The following is an 18,841-nucleotide window of genomic DNA, read 5'->3' as shown; positions in this document are numbered from 1 at the left end:
CCCCACGGGTTTTCACCAAAGTCATGGCGGCAGTGGTAGCAGTCTTGCACTCCCAGGGACACTCCGTGATCCCTTATCTGGACGATCTACTTGTCAAGGCACCTTCTCAGGAGGCATGCCAACTCAGCCTGAATGTTACGCTGGAGACTCTCCAGTCTTTCGGGTGGATCATCAACTTTGCAAAGTCAAATCTGTCACCAACTCAGTCTCTAACGTTTCTTGGCATGGAGTTCCATACTCTATCAGCGATAGTGAAGCTTCCGCTGACCAAGCAGAGGTCACTACAGATAGGGGTGCGGTCGCTTCTTCAGGGCCAGTCGCACTCCTTGAGGCGCCTCATGCACTTCCTAGGGAAGATGGTGGCAGCCATGGAAGCAGTTCCCTTTGCGCAGTTTCATCTGCGTCCTCTTCAATGGGACATTCTTCGCCAATGGGACGGGAAGTCGACATCCCTGGACAGAGAAGTCTCCCTTTCTCAGGCGGCCAAGGACTCTCTGCAATGGTGGCTTCTGCCCAACTCATTGTCACAGGGAAGATCCTTCCTACCTCCATCCTGGGCAGTGGTCACGACAGACGCGAGTCTGTCAGGGTGGGGAGCAGTCTTTCTCCACCACAGGGCTCAGGGGACGTGGACTCAGCAAGAGTCCACCCTGCAGATCAATGTTCTGGAGATCAGAGCAGTGTATCTGGCACTTCTAGCCTTCCAGCAGTGGCTGGAAGGAAGGCAGATCCGAATCCAGTCGGACAACTCCACAGCGGTGGCATACATCAACCACCAAGGAGGGACGCGCAGTCGGCAAGCCTTCCAGGAAGTCAGGCGGATTCTGACGTGGGTGGAGGACACAGCATCCACCATATCCGCGGTACACATCCCGGGCGTAGAAAACTGGGAAGCAGACTTCCTCAGTCGCCAAGGGATAGACGCAGGGGAATGGTCCCTTCACCCGGACGTGTTTCAGGAAATCTGTCGCCGGTGGGGGGTGCCGGACGTCGACCTCATGGCGTCTCGGCACAACCACAAGGTCCCGGCATTCATGGCGCGGTCGCGCGATCAAAGGGCTCTGGCGGCAGACGCCTTGGTCCAAGATTGGTCGCAGTTCCGACTCCCATATGTATTCCCGCCTCTGGCACTCTTGCCCAGAGTGTTGCGCAAGATCAGATCCGATTGCACCCGCGTCATACTCGTCGCCCCAGACTGGCCGAGGAGATCGTGGTACCCGGATCTGTGGCATCTCACGGTCGGCCGACCGTGGTCACTTCCAGACCGGCCAGACTTACTGTCCCAAGGGCCGTTTTTCCATCAGAATTCTGCTGCCCTGAACCTGACTGTGTGGCCATTGAATCCTGGATCCTAGCGTGTGCAGGATTGTCTCAAGGAGTTGTTGCTACCATGAGGCAGGCTAGGAAGCCCACGTCTGCCAAGATCTACCACAGGACGTGGAAGATTTTCTTATCATGGTGCTCTGCTCAGGGAGTGTCTCCCTGGCCATTTGCATTGCCTACTCTTCTTTCCTTCCTACAATCGGGGTTAGAAAAAGGCTTGTCGCTTGGCTCACTTAAAGGGCAAGTCTCGGCACTATCAGTGTTTTTTCAGAAGCATCTGGCGCGTCTGTCTAAGGTGCGCACGTTTCTACAGGGGGTTTGTCATATTGTACCCCCGTACAGGCGGCCGTTAGATCCATGGGATCTGAATAGGGTACTAGTTGCTCTACAGAAGCCGCCTTTCGAGCCTTTGAAAGAGGTTTCCTTTTCTCGCCTGTCACAGAAAGTGGTGTTTCTAGTGGCGATCACGTCTCTTCGGAGAGTGTCTGAGCTGGCAGCACTGTCATCCAAGGCTCCTTTCCTGGTGGTCCACCAGGACAAGGTGGTTTTGCGCCCCACTCCAGAATTTCTTCCTAAAGTAGTATCTGATTTCCATCTAAATCAGGACATTTGCTTACCTTCTTTCTGTCCTCATCCGGTTTACCGGTATGAAAAGGATTTGCATTTGTTAGATCTGGTCAGAGCAATCAGAATCTACATCTCCCGCACGGCGCCCTTGCGCCGCTCCGAGGCACTTTTTGTCCTTGTTGCTGGTCCGCGCAAGGGATTGCAGGCTTCTAAAGCCACCCTGGCTCGATGGATCAAAGAACCAATTCTGGAAGCCTACCGTTCGGCTGGACTTCCGGTTCCATCAGGGCTGAAGGCCCATTCAACCAGAGCCGTGGGTGCGTCCTGGGCATTACGCCACCAGGCTACGGCTCAACAGGTGTGCCAGGCAGCTACCTGGTCCAGTCTGCACACTTTCACCAAACATTATCAGGTGCATACCTATGCTTCGGCGGATGCCAGCCTAGGTAGAAGAGTCCTGCAGGCGGCGGTGGCTTCCCAGTAGGGGGGCGCTGTCTTGCAGCTCTGACAAGAGGTTTTTCTTTACCCACCCAGGGACAGCTTTTGAACGTCCCAATTGTCTGGGTCTCCCAATAGAGCGCTGAAGAAGAAGGGAATTTTGTTACTTACCGTAAATTCCTTTTCTTCTAGCTCTTATTGGGAGACCCAGCACCCGCCCTGTTGTCCTTCGGGATTTTTGGTTTTGTTTGCGGGTACACATGTTGTTCATGTTGAACGGTTTGTCAGTTCTCCGATGTTATTCGGAGTTAATTTGTTTAAACCAGTTATTGGCTTTCCTCCTTCTTGCTTTGGCACTAAAACTGGAGAACCCGTGATTCCACGGGGGGTGTATAGCCAGAAGGGGAGGGGCCTTACACTTTTTAGTGTAATACTTTGTGTGGCCTCCGGAGGCAGTAGCTATACACCCAATTGTCTGGGTCTCCCAATAAGAGCTAGAAGAAAAGGAATTTACGGTAAGTAACAAAATTCCCTTCTTTGTTTACTTACCGTAAATTCCTTTTCTTCTAGCTCCAATTGGGAGACCCAGCACCCGCCCTGTTTTCTCTGGGTTTTTCTGTTTTTTCGGGTACACATGTTGTTCATGTGGTATGGTTCAGTTCTCCGATGTTTCCTCGGATTGAATTGGTCTTTAAACCAGTTATTGGCTTTCCTCCTTCTTGCTTTGGCACTAAAACTGGTGAGCCAGTGATCCCACTGGGGGTGTATAGCCAGAAGGGGAGGGGCCTTACACTTTTAAGTGTAATACTTTGTGTGGCCTCCAGAGGCAATAGCTATACACCCAATTGTCTGGGTCTCCCAATTGGAGCTAGAAGAAAAGGAATTTACGGTAAGTAAACAAAATTCCCTTCTTCATAATAGAGGACAAGAAGGGGACTGATAGAAGGACACTATTGTAGGGCACATTACTAGAGGGTCCAAGGATGGGCACAGTACAGTTTATTGGGATCTATTTTTATTTTTGAAACTTTCCCTCCCTAGGCTTATACTAGAGTCAATACGGTTTCCCAGTTTTTTGTGGTAAAATTAGGGGCCTCGGCTTATACTAGAGTATATACAGTACATTGGGAAAGTGACTCCCGGTGTGTTGGAAAAGAGGACCAGAGCGGTGCTGGACGCTGCGTACAACGGGACCAGTAAATATTAATGCACCCATACTACATTACAGGTATATTTAGAATGAATAAGGAATTATTCTTTAAAGGGGTTATCTGCCGCCATTCAGAATTGCCATGGAAGGGAGCGGTGCCGATGACCTCCCGACATTATCCTCCTGGTAAGATGATGCAGGTCTCAGCGGCACCAGATCTCTTTAAAGGGGCTGAACAATACTTTCCATTTCCACTAAGGCCAGTTACACACCTCCAGGTCTGGCGTAATCCACACGAGGTTCTGCGACGCATCCAGCTCTGCTACATGAAGCTGACAGGAGCGGTCGTAGAACACCGCCGCTCCTGTCAGCTCCACTCAGCAACTGAAGTGAGTCGCGCTGTCAACGGGGACGTCACTCAGGTAATGCCTGTTTGTGTGCGGTGATGATGGGTGCGAAGGTGCCTGCGTGTGATGATGGGGGTGGTAGTGCCGGGGTGTGTGCGGGGATGATGGGGGCTCTCTCTCGGCTTTACGCAGCGCGTTATTTCACAGGAATCCGTTGCCTTTATATCACACTATTTACAACGCATGTGTGAAACCAGCCTAAGTCATCGGTTCATGACATTGTAGGAAACCATGACCACAGTAGGTGGTGATGATCCTACCATGTGAGTGCTTGCGCTCAGTTACTCACTAGGGTCACAGACTCGATGCAGCGATTACAATGACAAATTAGACTGAAATCTGTTGAATAAACCTGAAGTTTTCACTGATCCATCAATTTTTGTAAATAATTTATTCAAAATCTTCCATACTCGTTATCATAAATTATTCCCCTGTCTGCGCTCTAGGGGGGAGGACGACCCGCACATTATACAGGGTTAGGCCACAGCGCCCGCCGTTCTGTGCTTCATCAGGACGGTGCGTGGCTCTAGGCCGACTCTCGTCACAGTGCTTTGGACAAAAAAAATAAACTGTCTGGTGCCTGTGGATGGTTTCTCCGCCACCTTGTACAAAAAAAACATTAAGCAATATATAAAAAACAGACGACCTCTATGCGTCATCAGATTGCTCAGCTCGGGAGCTGCTGCGCCACCTCTGGTTTCATTGCTTGTCCTTCCATGGCTCCTGCCGGGGCGTCCGGCTCTGTGTCCGGGGGCTTTGCAGGGCTCTGGGTGAGCGGATGAACCATGGACATGTGAACATTGAGGTTATGAGCCTTCTCAAAGCGCTTCCCGCACTGGTCACATGCGAAGTCCAGGTCTGCCTCCGCCTTGTGCTTGGTCATGTGATATTTGAGGGACGCTCTCTGCCGGCATTGGAAACCGCACACTTCACATCTGAGAGGAGAAAACACGAGGATAAGGACACGGCCTAAAGAGGGAAGAAAGGGAATGTATAGAGCGGGGGGGGGTCACAACCTGCTGCCGACATTCTCTCAGGGGTCCCCACTGCTAATGGACAGATGGGGGGAGTGAGATAGTATACACAGATCCTCTGTCTCCGGGAACATTTGTCGTGGATATTGAAAGTCAGACGGGCACAAAGCTTATTGATTTTTACCATAACAAAAATCAAGAGTAAAACTCAACAATCAAGTCTTAGCCTAAGTTCACATGCTGCATTTTTTTTGACGCTGCGTTTTTGGCCGCTAAAAACGCACCCGCGGCCAAAAAACGCACGCGTTTGATGCGTTTTTGATCGCTGCGTTTTTCCAATGCATTGCATGGGGGGAAACGCAGAAAAACGCAGGAAAGAATTGACATGTCCATTTTTTTTTTTTTAAGCTCAAAAACGCAGCTTAAAAAAAAAGAAGTGTGCGGACAGCAAAAATGAAAACTCATAGACTTTGCTGGGGAAGCAAAGCCATGCAGTTTTGAGGCCAAAAACGCAACCGAAAAACGCACTGTGTGAACTTACCCTTATAGCGAAACGAAGGGAATTTCTTCAGCGCTCTATTGGGAGACCCAGACGATTGGGGTATAGCTACTGCCCTCTGGAGGCCACACAAAGCACTACATTAAAAGTGCAAGGCCCCTCCCCCTCTGGCTATACCCCCCCCGTGGTATCACGGGTTCTCCAGTTTTAGCTTTGTGTGCGAAGGAGGTCAGACATTCCATGCATAGCTCCACAGATTTTAGTCAGCAGTAGCTGCTGACTATGTCGGATGGAAGAAAAGAGGACACATATAGTGTTCCCAGCATGCTCCCTTCTCACCCCTGGATGGTGTTGTAAGGTTGAGGTACCTATTGCTGGTACAGGGCTGGAGCCTGACATGCTGTTTTCCTTCCACATCCCCTTGTAGGGCTCTGTGGAAGTGGGATCCTGCCGGCCTCTCAGCTCTGATGCCGGGCTCCATCCACAGACCCATTAGAACCTGATGGATTCGGAGCAGGAGTACGATCAGGGACAGGGCCCTGCATCTTACAGGTACTCTGTGTCCCCGGCAGGCACAGACACACTCCGGGCTGGCTGGGTGTTATAGTGCGCCGGGGACCGCAACGTGGAGTTGGTGTCCCTACAGATTACTGGGGGATTGTTTGTGTTTGGGAACGCAGCGCCGACCCCCTCTGGACCGGGCGGCGCTGCTGTGACTTGTGGTGCGCCGGGGATCCGCCGTCCGCGCTTTTACGGCGGCGGCGGTTATAACTTTAGTCCCCGGCTTTTTGGGCCTAGGACGCCGGCAGCTCCGTTTCGTTCCCGCCCCCACCCTGTCATTCAGGGTAGGGGAGAGACGCTGTTCGCAAGCAGCGACGAGGGCTGGAGCCTGATTTACATGCTCCAGCCCTCTCACTTGGCACAGAGGGAAGCAGGCTTCCCGCTCTTGGCCAGGAACGCCCAGGGCCCGCCCCCCTTCCTCTCTCGAGACGCCGGCAGCCATTACATGCATGCCTGGCTGGAGGAAGGACGCAAGGCTCTGGGAGACCTGGACTAGGGGCTATCTGGCGACCACACACCCGCTTTTTAAGCGGGCGGTAAGCGATTTTTCTGTGCTGGTCCCTCTAGTGCCTCACTGTGTATCAGTGTACTGGATACAGTTATATAGATATTGTATTTCTTGCACTGTGAGGTGCGCTTCTGGCTGCATATCCCAGATCGCTCTGTGGAAGCAGCAACATGTCATCCTCAAAACGCAAGGCGGCCAAGGCAAAAAGGGCTGTGTATACTGCGTGTGCTGCATGTGGGGCTAATCTACCAGCAGGCTCTGATGACCCCCATTGTGTGCAATGCTCCGACCCGGTGCTGCTTCGCCAGCCGGAGTCAGGAGAGGTAGCGACCCAGGCTGAGACGCTTGTAAGTTCTGCCCCGGTGACAGGGACGGACTTTGCAGTTTTTGCAGATAATATGTCTGTATCTATGGCAAAAATCCTTGAGACCTTGCAATCTATGCATGGGGCTCAGTCTCTGGGCACGGCGAGGCCTCCGTCCTCAGGTCCCCCTTACTTGGAATGTATCCAGCCCACAGGGGGGTCCCCGGCTTCACAGGCCGAGGATTATGACTCAGATGATGGCCCCAGCCACCCTAAGCGAGCTCGCTGGGAAAGACCCTCGACGGCTTCACACTGCTCAGGGTCTCAGCGCAATCAGTCTCCCTGTGATGTGTCTGATGAGAGTGATCAGGAATCCACTCCTGGAACCCCTCTCAACCTGGATACCCCGGATGGGGATGCCATGGTAGACGACCTTATCTCAGCCATCAATAGGCTGTTGGATATTTCTCCCCCAGCCCCTTCAGCAGAAGAGGCGGCTGCGGAGCAGGAAAAGTTTCGTTTCCTTTATCCCAAGCGTAAATTGAGTGCTTTGTTAGATCACTCTGACTTCAGAGAATCAATCCAGAAGCACGACGCTCACCCAGAAAGGCGTTTCTCTAAACGATCTAAAGATACGCGTTTCCCTTTCCCCCCTGAGGTGGTCAAGCGCTGGACACAGTGTCCAAAGGTAGACCCCCCGATTTCCAAACTTGCAGCTAGATCCATAGTTGCAGTGGAGGATGGCGCTTCACTTAAAGATGCCAATGACAGACAGATGGACCTTTGGTTAAAATCTGTCTATGAAGCTATAGGCGCGTCGTTTGCTCCGGCATTCGCAGCCGTATGGGCACTCCAGGCTATTTCAGCTGGCTTAGCAAAAGTGGATGCTATCATGCATCCAGCAGTGCCGCAAGTGGCGCACCTTACCACGCAGATGTCGGCGTTTGCGTCTTACGCTATCAATGCGGTCCTAGAATCTACCAGTCGCACCTCAATGGCGTCCGCCAATTCGGTAGTTTTGCGCAGAGCCTTGTGGTTAAAGGACTGGAAAGCAGATGCTGGTTCCAAAAAATGTTTAACCAGTTTGCCTTTGTCTAGAGAGAGACTGTTTGGCGAGCCATTGGCTGACATCATTAAGCAGTCCAAGGGTAAAGACTCCTCTTTACCACAACCCAGAACACCCAAACCTCAGCAGAAAAAGTGGCAGCAGAGGTTTCAGTCCTTTCGAGGTTCGGGCAAGACACCATTTACCTCGTCCAAAGGGACTCAGAGGACGCAAAGAAACTCAGATTCGTGGCGGACTCACACACGCCCCAAGAAAGCAAATGGAGGTACCGCTTCCAAAGCGGCTACCTCATGACTTCCAGCCCCCCCCCTCCGCATCGCCGGTCGGGGGCAGGCTCTCCCGCTTTTCCGGCATTTGGATGTCACAGGTCAAAGACCGGTGGGTGACGGACATTTTGTCTCGCGGGTACAGAATCGAGTTCAATTCTCGTCCTCCAGCTCGGTTCTTCAGAACCTCCCCACGTCCAGACCGAGCAGATGCTCTGCTGCAGGCGGTGGATTCCCTAAAAGCGGAAGGAGTGGTTATCCCAGTCCCTCCTCAGGAACAAGGGCAAGGGTTTTACTCCAATCTCTTTGTGGTTCCAAAAAAGGACGGCTCGTTCCGTCCTGTTCTGGACCTAAAACGGCTCAACAAACATGTGCACGCCAGGAGGTTCCGGATGGAAACCCTCCGCTCTGTCATTGCCTCAATGTCCAGAGGAGACTTCCTTGCCTCAATAGACATCAAAGATGCTTATCTCCACGTGCCAATTGCTACAGAACATCAACGTTTTCTACGTTTTGTGATAGGAGACGACCATTTTCAGTTCGTAGCTCTTCCATTTGGTCTGGCGACAGCCCCACGGGTCTTCACCAAGGTCATGGCGGCGGTGGTAGCAGTCTTGCACTCTCAGGGACACTCGGTGATTCCTTACCTAGACGACTTATTGGTCAAAGCTCCCTCTCAGGAGGCATGCCAACTCAGCCTGAATGCTACGCTGGAGACTCTACAGTCTTTCGGATGGATCATCAACTTTCCAAAGTCGATCCTATCACCGACTCAGTCACTAACGTATCTTGGCATGGAGTTTCATACTCTAGCAGCGATAGTGAAGCTTCCGCTGGACAAGCAGCGGTCACTACAGACAGGGGTGCAATCTCTCCTGCAGGGCCAGTTGCATCCCTTGCGGCGCCTCATGCATTTCCTAGGGAAGATGGTGGCAGCCATGGAAGCAGTTCCCTTTGCGCAGTTTCATCTGCGCCCACTTCAATGGGACATTCTCCGCCAATGGGACGGGAAGTCAACGTCCCTGGACAGGAAAGTCTCGCTTTCCCAGACGGCCAAAGACTCTCTACAATGGTGGCTCCTTCCCACATCATTGTCTCAGGGAAGATCCTTCCTGCCCCCATCCTGGGCAGTAGTCACGACAGATGCGAGTCTGTCAGGGTGGGGAGCAGTATTTCTCCACCACAGGGCTCAGGGGACGTGGACTCCGCAGGAGTCCACCCTTCAGATCAATGTTCTGGAGATCAGAGCAGTGTATCTTGCTCTACTGGCCTTCCAACAGTGGCTGGAAGGAAAGCAGATCCGAATCCAATCGGACAACTCCACAGCGGTGGCATACATCAACCACCAAGGAGGGACGCGCAGTCGGCAAGCCTTCCAAGAAGTCCGGCGCATTCTAATGTGGGTGGAGGACAGAGCATCCACCATATCCGCGGTTCACATCCCAGGCGTAGAAAACTGGGAAGCAGACTTCCTCAGTCGCCAGGGCATGGACGCAGGGGAATGGTCCCTTCACCCGGACGTGTTTCAGGAAATCTGTCGCCGCTGGGGAGTGCCGGACGTCGACTTAATGGCATCCCGGCACAACAACAAGGTCCCGGCATTCATGGCGAGGTCGCGCGATCAAAGAGCTCTGGCGGCAGACGCCTTGGTTCAAGATTGGTCGCAGTTTCAGCTCCCATACGTGTTTCCGCCTCTGGCGCTCTTGCCCAGAGTGCTACGCAAGATCAGATCCGAGTGCAGCCGCATCATACTCGTCGCTCCAGACTGGCCGAGGAGGTCTTGGTATCCGGATCTGTGGCATCTCACGATCGGTCGACCGTGGTCACTGCCAGACCGACCAGACTTACTGTCCCAAGGGCCGTTTTTCCATCAGAATTCTGCGGCCCTGAACCTGACTGTGTGGCCATTGAGTCCTGGATCCTAGCATCTGCTGGATTATCTCAGGGAGTCATTGCCACAATGAGACAAGCTAGAAAGTCGAATTCGGCTAAGATCTACCACAGAACGTGGAAGATTTTCTTGTCCTGGTGCTCTGCTCAGGGAGTGTCTCCCTGGCCATTTGCATTGCCCAAGTTTCTTTCCTTCCTGCAATCGGGGTTAGAAAAGGGCTTGTCGCTCAGCTCCCTTAAAGGGCAAGTTTCGGCACTATCCGTGTTTTTTCAGAAGCGTCTAGCACGTCTTCCTAAGGTGCGCACGTTCCTGCAGGGGGTCTGTCATATTGTGCCCCCGTACAAGCGACCGTTAGATCCATGGGATCTGAACAGGGTACTAGTTGCTCTCCAGAAGCCGCCCTTCGAGCCTCTGAAGGAAGTTTCCTTTTCTCGGCTGTCGCAGAAAGTGGCGTTTCTTGTTGCAATCACATCGCTTCGGCGAGTGTCTGAGCTGGCAGCTCTGTCATCTAAGGCTCCCTTCCTGGTGTTCCACCAGGACAAGGTTGTGCTGCGCCCCATTCCGGAGTTTCTCCCTAAGGTCGTATCCTCTTTTCATCTTAATCAGGATATTTCCTTGCCTTCTTTTTGCCCTCATCCGGTTCACCGGTATGAAAAGGCCTTACGTTTGCTAGATCTGGTGAGAGCACTCAGAATCTACATTTCCCGCACGGCGCCCATACGCCGTGCCGATGCACTTTTCGTCCTTGTCGCTGGTCCGCGCAAGGGGTTGCAGGCTTCTAAAGCCACCCTGGCTCGATGGATCAAAGAACCAATTCTAGAGGCCTACCGTTCTGCGGGGCTTCCGGTTCCTTCAGGGCTAAAAGCCCACTCCACCAGAGCCGTGGGTGCGTCCTGGGCATTACGTCACCAGGCTTCGGCTCAACAGGTGTGCCAGGCAGCTACCTGGTCCAGTCTGCACACTTTCACCAAGCATTATCAGGTGCATACCTATGCTTCGGCGGATGCCAGCTTAGGTAGAAGAGTCCTGCAGGCGGCAGTGACACCCCCGTAGGGGAGGGCTGTTTTGCAGCTCTAACATGAGGTATTTATTTACCCACCCAGGGACAGCTTTTGGACGTCCCAATCGTCTGGGTCTCCCAATAGAGCGCTGAAGAAGAAGGGAATTTTGTTACTTACCGTAAATTCCTTTTCTTCTAGCTCTTATTGGGAGACCCAGCACCCGCCCTGTTGTCCTTCGGGATGTTTTTTTGTTGTTTGCGGGTACACATGTTGTTCATGTTGAACGGTTTTTCAGTTCTCCGATGTTATTCGGAGTTAATTTGTTTAAACCAGTTATTGGCTTCCTCCTTCTTGCTTTGGCACTAAAACTGGAGAACCCGTGATACCACGGGGGGGTATAGCCAGAGGGGGAGGGGCCTTGCACTTTTAATGTAGTGCTTTGTGTGGCCTCCAGAGGGCAGTAGCTATACCCCAATCGTCTGGGTCTCCCAATAAGAGCTAGAAGAAAAGGAATTTACGGTAAGTAACAAAATTCCCTTCTTTGTTACTTACCGTAAATTCCTTTTCTTCTAGCTCTTATTGGGAGACCCAGACGATTGGGGTATAGCTACTGCCCTCCGGAGGCCACACAAAGCACTACACCAAAAGTGCAAGGCCCCTCCCCTTCTGGCTATACCCCCCCGTGGTATCACGGGTACTCCAGTTTTAGTGCCAAAGCAAGAAGGAGGAAGCCAACAACTGGTTTAAACAAATTAACTCCGAGTAACATCGGAGAACTGAAAAACCGTTCAACATGAACAACATGTGTACCCGCAAACAGCAAAAACAATCCCGAAGGACAACAGGGCGGGTGCTGGGTCTCCCAATAAGAGCTAGAAGAAAAGGAATTTACGGTAAGTAACAAAATTCCCTTCTTCTTCAGCGCTCTATTGGGAGACCCAGACGATTGGGACGTCCAAAAGCTGTCCCTGGGTGGGTAAAGAAATACCTCATGTTAGAGCTGCAAAACAGCCCCCCCCACGGGGATGTCACTGCCGCCTGCAGGACTCTTCTACCTAAGCTGGCATCCGCCGAAGCATAGGTATGCACCTGATAATGCTTGGTGAAAGTGTGCAGACTGGACCAGGTAGCTGCCTGACACACCTGTTGAGCCGAAGCCTGGTGCCGTAATGCCCAGGACGCACCCACGGCTCTGGTTGAGTGGGCTTTTAGCCCTGAAGGAACCGGAAGCCCAGCAGAACGGTAGGCCTCTATAATTGGTTCTTTGATCCATCGAGCCAAGGTGGCTTTAGAAGCCTGCAACCCCTTGCGCGGACCGGCGACAAGGACAAAAAGTGCATCGGAACGGCGCATGGGCGCCGTGCGGGAAATGTAGATCCTGAGTGCTCTCACCAGATCTAGCAAACGCAAGTCCTTTTCATACCGGTGAACCGGATGAGGATAAAAGGAAGGCAAGGATATATCCTGATTAAGATGAAACGAGGATACGACCTTAGGGAGAAACTCCGGAATGGGGCGCAGCACTACCTTGTCCTGGTGGAACACCAAGAAGGGAGCCTTGGATGACAGAGCTGCCAGCTCAGACACTCGCCGAAGCGATGTGATCGCAACAAGAAACGCCACTTTCTGTGACAGGCGAGAAAAAGAAACTTCTTTGAGAGGCTCGAAAGGCGGCTTCTGGAGAGCAACTAGTACTCTGTTCAGATCCCATGGATCCAACGGCCGCTTGTACGGGGGCACAATATGACAGACCCCCTGCAGGAACGTGCGCACCTTAGGAAGACGTGCTAGACGCTTCTGAAAAAACACGGATAGTGCCGAGACTTGCCCTTTAAGGGAGCTGAGCGACAAGCCCTTTTCCAACCCTGATTGCAGGAAAGACAGAAAAGTGGGCAATGCAAATGGCCAGGGAGACACTCCCTGAGCAGAGCACCAGGTTAAGAAAATCTTCCACGTTCTGTGGTAGATCTTAGCAGAAGTTGACTTCCTAGCTTGTCTCATTGTGGCTACCACTCCCTGGGATAAGCCTGTTGACGATAGGATCCAGGACTCAATGGCCACACAGTCAGGTTCAGGGCCGCAGAATTCTGATGGAAAAACGGCCCTTGAGACAGCAGGTCTGGACGGTCTGGAAGTGACCACGGTCGGCCGACCGTGAGATGCCACAGATCCGGATACCACGATCTCCTCGGCCAGTCTGGGGCGACGAGTATGATGCGGCTGCAATCGGATCTGATCTTGCGTAATACTCTGGGCAAGAGTGCCAGAGGCGGGAATACATATGGGAGGCGGAACTGCGACCAATCTTGCACCAAGGCGTCTGCCGCCAGAGCTCTTTGATCGCGCGACCACGCCATGAATGCCGGGACCTTGTTGTTGTGCCGAGACGCCATTAGGTCGACGTCCGGCACCCCCCAGCGGCGACAGATTTCTTGAAACACGTCCGGGTGAAGGGACCATTCCCCTGCGTCCATACCCTGGCGACTGAGGAAGTCTGCTTCCCAGTTTTCTACGCCTGGGATGTGAACCGCGGAGATGGTGGATGCTGTGTCCTCCACCCAATTCAGAATGCGCCGGACTTCCTGAAAGGCTTGCCGGCTGCGCGTCCCTCCTTGGTGGTTGATGTATGCCACCGCTGTGGAGTTGTCCGACTGGATTCGGATCTGCTTTCCTTCCAGCCACTGTTGAAAGGCTAGTAGGGCAAGATACACTGCCCTGATTTCCAGAACATTGATCTGAAGGGTGGACTCTTGCGGAGTCCACGTCCCCTGAGCCCTGTGGTGTAGAAACACTGCTCCCCACCCCGACAGACTCGCATCTGTCGTGACCACTGCCCAGGATGGGGGCAGGAAGGATCTTCCCTGAGACAATGAGGTGGGAAGGAGCCACCATTGTAGAGAGTCCTTGGCCGTCTGGGAAAGAGAGACTTTCCTGTCTAGGGAAGTCGTCTTCCCGTCCCATTGGCGGAGAATGTCCCATTGAAGTGGACGCAGATGAAACTGCGCAAAGGGAACTGCTTCCATGGCTGCCACCATCTTCCCTAGGAAGTGCATGAGGCGCCGTAAGGGGTGCGACTGGCCCTGAAGGAGAGATTGCACCCCTGTCTGTAGGGATCGCTGCTTGTTTAGCGGAAGCTTCACTCTCGCTGCTCGAGTATGGAACTCCATGCCAAGATACGTTAGTGACTGTGTCGGTGACAGATTTGACTTTGGAAAGTTGATGATCCATCCAAAAGTCTGGAGAGTCTCCAGCGTAGCCTGTAGACTGAGTTGGCATGCCTCTTGAGAGGGTGCCTTGACAAGTAGATCGTCTAGGTAAGGGATCACCGAGTGTCCCTGAGAGTGCAAGACTGCTACCACCGCCGCCATGACCTTGGTGAAGACCCGGGGGGCTGTCGCCAGACCGAATGGCAGAGCTACGAACTGAAGATGGTCGTCTCCTATCACAAAACGTAGAAAACGTTGATGTTCTGTAGCAATTGGCACGTGGAGATAAGCATCTTTGATGTCTATTGAGGCAAGGAAGTCTCCTTGAGACATTGAGGCAATGACAGAACGGAGGGTTTCCATCCGGAACCGTCTGGCGTGCACGTTTGTTGAGCAGTTTTAGGTCCAGAACAGGACGGAACGAGCCGTCCTTTTCTTTGTCGCTCCATTGGGAGACCCAGACAATTGGGTGTATAGCTATTGCCTCTGGAGGCCACACAAAGTATTACACTTAAAAGTGTAAGGCCCCTCCCCTTCTGGCTATACACCCCCAGTGGGATCACTGGCTCACCAGTTTTGTGCTTTGTGCGAAGGAGGCAACACATCCACGCATAGCTCCACTTTTTAGTCAGCAGCAGCTGCTGACTATGTCGGATGGAAGAAAAGAGGACACATATAGTGTCCCCAGCATGCTCCCTTCTCACCCCACTGTATGTCGGAGGTGTTTGTAAGGTTGAGGTACCCATTGCGGGTACGGCGGCAGGAGCCCACATGCTGATTCCTTCCCCATCCCTTGTTACAGGGCTCTGGGTGAAGTGGGATTTACCGGTCTCCAGGCACTGAGACCGTGCTCCATCTACAGCCCCTGGAGAAGATGCTGGATGGAGCGGAGTACATCAGGGACATGGCCCTGCTTCCTCAAGGTACTCTGTGTCCCCGTGCATTTGGCGCTCACACCGCAGCATGCTGGGTGTTGTAGTGCGCCGGGGGACATCAGCGCTGCGGCGCCTGTGCCATGGCCTCATTCAGCTTTGCTGAAGCAGGCTCACTTATGGGAATTGGTCGCGCCGGCCGCTGGGACTGCGGCGCGGCTGGCACTTGTAGTGCGCCGGGGACTTCAGCGCGGCCTGCGCTTTTACGGCGGCCGCGCTGATAATAGAGTCCCCGGCTTTTGCGGCCTGCTTCCGTTCGTTCCCGCCCCCAGACCTGCCAGTCAGGAGAGGGGCGGGACGCTGGCCACTTCCAGGAATCGGTCGCGCCGGCCGCTGGCAGCGGCGCGGCTGGCACTTGTGGTGCGCCGGGGACTTCAGCGCGGCCCGCGCTTTTACGGCGGCCGCGCTGATAACTAGAGTCCCCGGCTTTTGCGGCCTGCTTCCGTTCGTTCCCGCCCCCAGACCTGCCAGTCAGGAGAGGGGCGGGACGCTGGCCACTTCTATGAATCGGTCGCGCCGGCCGCTGGAACTGCGGCGCGGCTGGCACTTGTGGTGCGCCGGGGACTTCAGCGCGGCCCGCGCTTTTACGGCGGCCGCGCTGTTAACTCGAGTCCCCGGCTTCTGGGCCTAGTCTCCCTTCGTTACCGCCCACAGCCCTGACAGTCAGGGTAGGGGCGTGACGCTGCATAGAGCAGAGCTGAGAGCTGGAGTATGTTTTGCATACTCCACCCCTCTCACTGTGTGCACTGTGAATCCGGATTCCCGCACTTTCTCAGGCACGCCCACGGCTTCCTTCTCTACAAGGACACCGGCAGCCATTAGTGTCAGTTTCTGTACGATACAGAGACAAGTGTGGAAGACCCTGGCATTCTGATAGTCACACAATCGCTGTAACAGGCGTTAAGCAGCACCTGTGGTGCTAACCCCACTAGTGCAGAACTGCACTTATAGATATGCTTGTACTATATACATTGCACTGTTTGGTCGCACGTTGTATATACCCTCCTGGATTATGCGGAGGAGTTATCAGCATATTCTCTGTGTAAAACAAAGGTGCAGAACCACATGTTTTTCTATACAGCTGGTACAGCATGTACGGCTATACGGCCGGCAGGTACATAGACTCCCATTGTATGCACTAATGGCCAGGGGATGAGGACGGTGTCTGCAGTATTTACTGACAGTTTTTCTGAGACTATGGCTATGATACTAGAAGCCTAGCAGTCCGGACATGTCTCTCACAATATGGGCACTGTTGAATCATTGATCCATGGCCCCCCTCAGTGTGAATAACTAACAGCTCCGGGAATGTCACACGCATCCCAGAGTCACGGCTCTGCACGGACGTCAGTCCCAGACAGCCTAAGTGGGCTCGCTATGAGCGGCCTCGGTTTCATCAGGGTCCTAACAGAAGGACTCGCTGTGTAATGAGGCGGAAGTAGCGGCTCAGGATTCTGATCCTGAGACCGCTCTCAATCTGGATACACCTGATTGTGACGCCATAGTAAATAATCTTATAGCGTCCATCTATAGAATGTGGGTTATTTCTCACAGCTCCTCCAGTGGAGGAGTCAGCTTCACGTATTTTTCTGGACCACTCTGCCTTCAGAGAGGCAGTCCAGGAACACCACGCTTATCCAGATATGCGCTTCTCCAAACGGCTTAGGATACACGTTATCCCTGTCCCCTGACTTGGTCAAGGACTGGACCCAATGTCCTGAGCGGCATCCTCCAATCTCCAGGCTTGTAACTAGATCCATAGTTGCAGTGGGAGATGGAACTGCAAACTCAAAGATACCACTGACAGACAGATGGATTTCTGGTCGAAAGCCATCTATGAGGCTGTCGGCGCACCGTTGGCTCCGACATTCTCTCCCTTGGGGCACTCCAAGCTATTTCAGCTTGTCTTACACAGATTGACACGGTTACACGTACATCTGTGCCGCAGGTGGCATCCTTAACCTCTCAAAGGTCTGCATTTGTTTCTTACGCGATTCAGGTTGTCCTGGACTCTGCGAACCGTGCGGCGGTAGCCTCCGCTACTCCGTGTTTTTAAGCAGAGCCTGGTCTGCTTCCAAAAAAGGTTGCCTAACCAGTTGCCTTTTTCTGCTGACCGACTGTTTGGTGAGCGTTGGATGTAACCATCAAACAGTCCAGGGGTAAGGATTCATCCTTTCCTCAGCCCGGACACAACAAACCCCAACAGAGCAAGAGGCAGTCGGGGTTTTCGGCCTTTTCGAGGCTCGGGCAGGTCCCATTTTTCCTCGTCCAATGTGGACTCAAAAGGATCAGAGGAGCTAAGATTCTTAGCGGGCTCAGTCTCGCCCAAAAAAGCGACAGTCTGAAAACCCGCTTCCAAGGCGGCTTCCTCATGACTTGCGGCCTCGGTCGGTAGCAGGCTCTCCCGCCTTGGCGATATTTAGCGGCCATAGGTCAATGACCATTGAGTGTGAGACATTCTGTCTCACGGGTACAGGATAGAGCTCACTTCTCGTCCTCCAACTCGATTCTTCAGAATTTCTCCACCTCCCGGCCGGGCCGCTGCTCTTCTGCAAACAGGGTGCACTCTACAGGCAGAAAGAGTGATGACCCCCGTTCCTCTTCAGGAACAAGGTCACGGTTTTTACCCCAAATTCTTTGCGGTACCTATAACAACGGGCCGTTCCGTCCCGTTCTGGATCTAAAAATGCTCAGCAAGCTCGTGGACACCAGGCGGTTCCGGATGGAATCCCTCCGCCATGTCATCGCCTCAAGGTCCCAAGGATATTTCCTAGCATCATTAGGCATCAAGGATGCTTATCCACACGTGCCGATTGATCCAGAGCACTAGCGTTTCTACGCTTCGTTATAGGAGACGAACACCCTCTGTTCGTAACTCTACCGTCCGGCTAGCGACAGTCCAACTGGTCTTCGCCAAGGTCAGGGCAGCAGTAGTCACAGTCCTGCACTCTCAGGGTCACTCTGTGGTCCCGTATTTAGACGATCTACTTGTCAAGGCACTCTCTTAGGAAACATGCCAACACTGCCCGAACGTTGCGCTGGAGACTCTCTAGAGTTTTGGGTGGATCATCAACTTTTTAAAGTCAGATCCGACCCCGACCCTATCGATAACATATCTAGGCATAGAGTTTCTTACTCTCTCAGCGATAGTGAAGCTGCCGCTAGACAAACAGCATTCACTACGGGCTGCAAGCTCTTCTTTAAGAACCAGTCGCACACATTGAGACGCCTCATGCACTTCCTACGTAAGATGGTAGCAATGGAGGCAGTTCCTTTCGCGCAGTTTTACTGCGTCCACTACAATGGGACATTCTCCGCCAATGGGACGAGGAGTCGACGTCCCTCAACAGAGTCGTCGTTCTTTCTCAGGCGGCCAAGGAATCTCTTCGGTGGTGGCTTCTTCTCACCTCTTGGTCAAAAAGAAGGTCCTTCCTATCCCCGTCCTGGGCGATAGTTATGACAGAGGCCGGACGTCGATCTAATGGCGTCACGGCACAACAACAATGTGCCAGCTTCATGGCACGGTTTCACAATCATCGAGCTCTGGCGGCAAACGCCTTAGTTCAGCATTGGTCGCAGTTCCAGCTACCTTAGGTGCCACCTCTGGCATTGTTGCCCAGAGTACTGCGCTAGATCAAGACCGACTGCGGCCGCGCCATCCTCGTCGCTACAAATTGGCCGAGGATGTTGTGGTACTCGGTTCTGTGGTGCCTCACGGTAGGCTAACCGGGGGCACTACCAGACCAAT

At 53.2% G+C, this 18,841-nt stretch overlaps 1 protein-coding gene across 2 annotated transcripts in view; it reads right to left on the bottom strand.

Annotated features, from left to right (window-relative positions):
* Nucleotides 1–4,261: 4,261 nt before the first annotated feature.
* Nucleotides 4,262–18,841, bottom strand: part of ZNF276 (zinc finger protein 276) — a 122,547-nt gene continuing 107,967 nt past the window's right edge. For both annotated transcript variants that reach the window (XM_075325975.1, XM_075325976.1), the window contains exon 11: nt 4,262–4,820. In XM_075325975.1, coding sequence (XP_075182090.1) covers nt 4,553–4,820 — 268 coding nt within the window. In that variant the 3' untranslated portion in view covers nt 4,262–4,552. The remainder of the gene's footprint in view (nt 4,821–18,841) is intronic.

Source organism: Anomaloglossus baeobatrachus, chromosome 10 (assembly GCF_048569485.1).
Source record: "Anomaloglossus baeobatrachus isolate aAnoBae1 chromosome 10, aAnoBae1.hap1, whole genome shotgun sequence".
In the NCBI taxonomy this organism is placed as follows: domain Eukaryota; kingdom Metazoa; phylum Chordata; class Amphibia; order Anura; family Aromobatidae; genus Anomaloglossus; species Anomaloglossus baeobatrachus.
The sequence above is the reverse complement of the archived record's forward strand: the minus strand, read 5'-3'. Positions and strand labels throughout refer to the sequence as shown.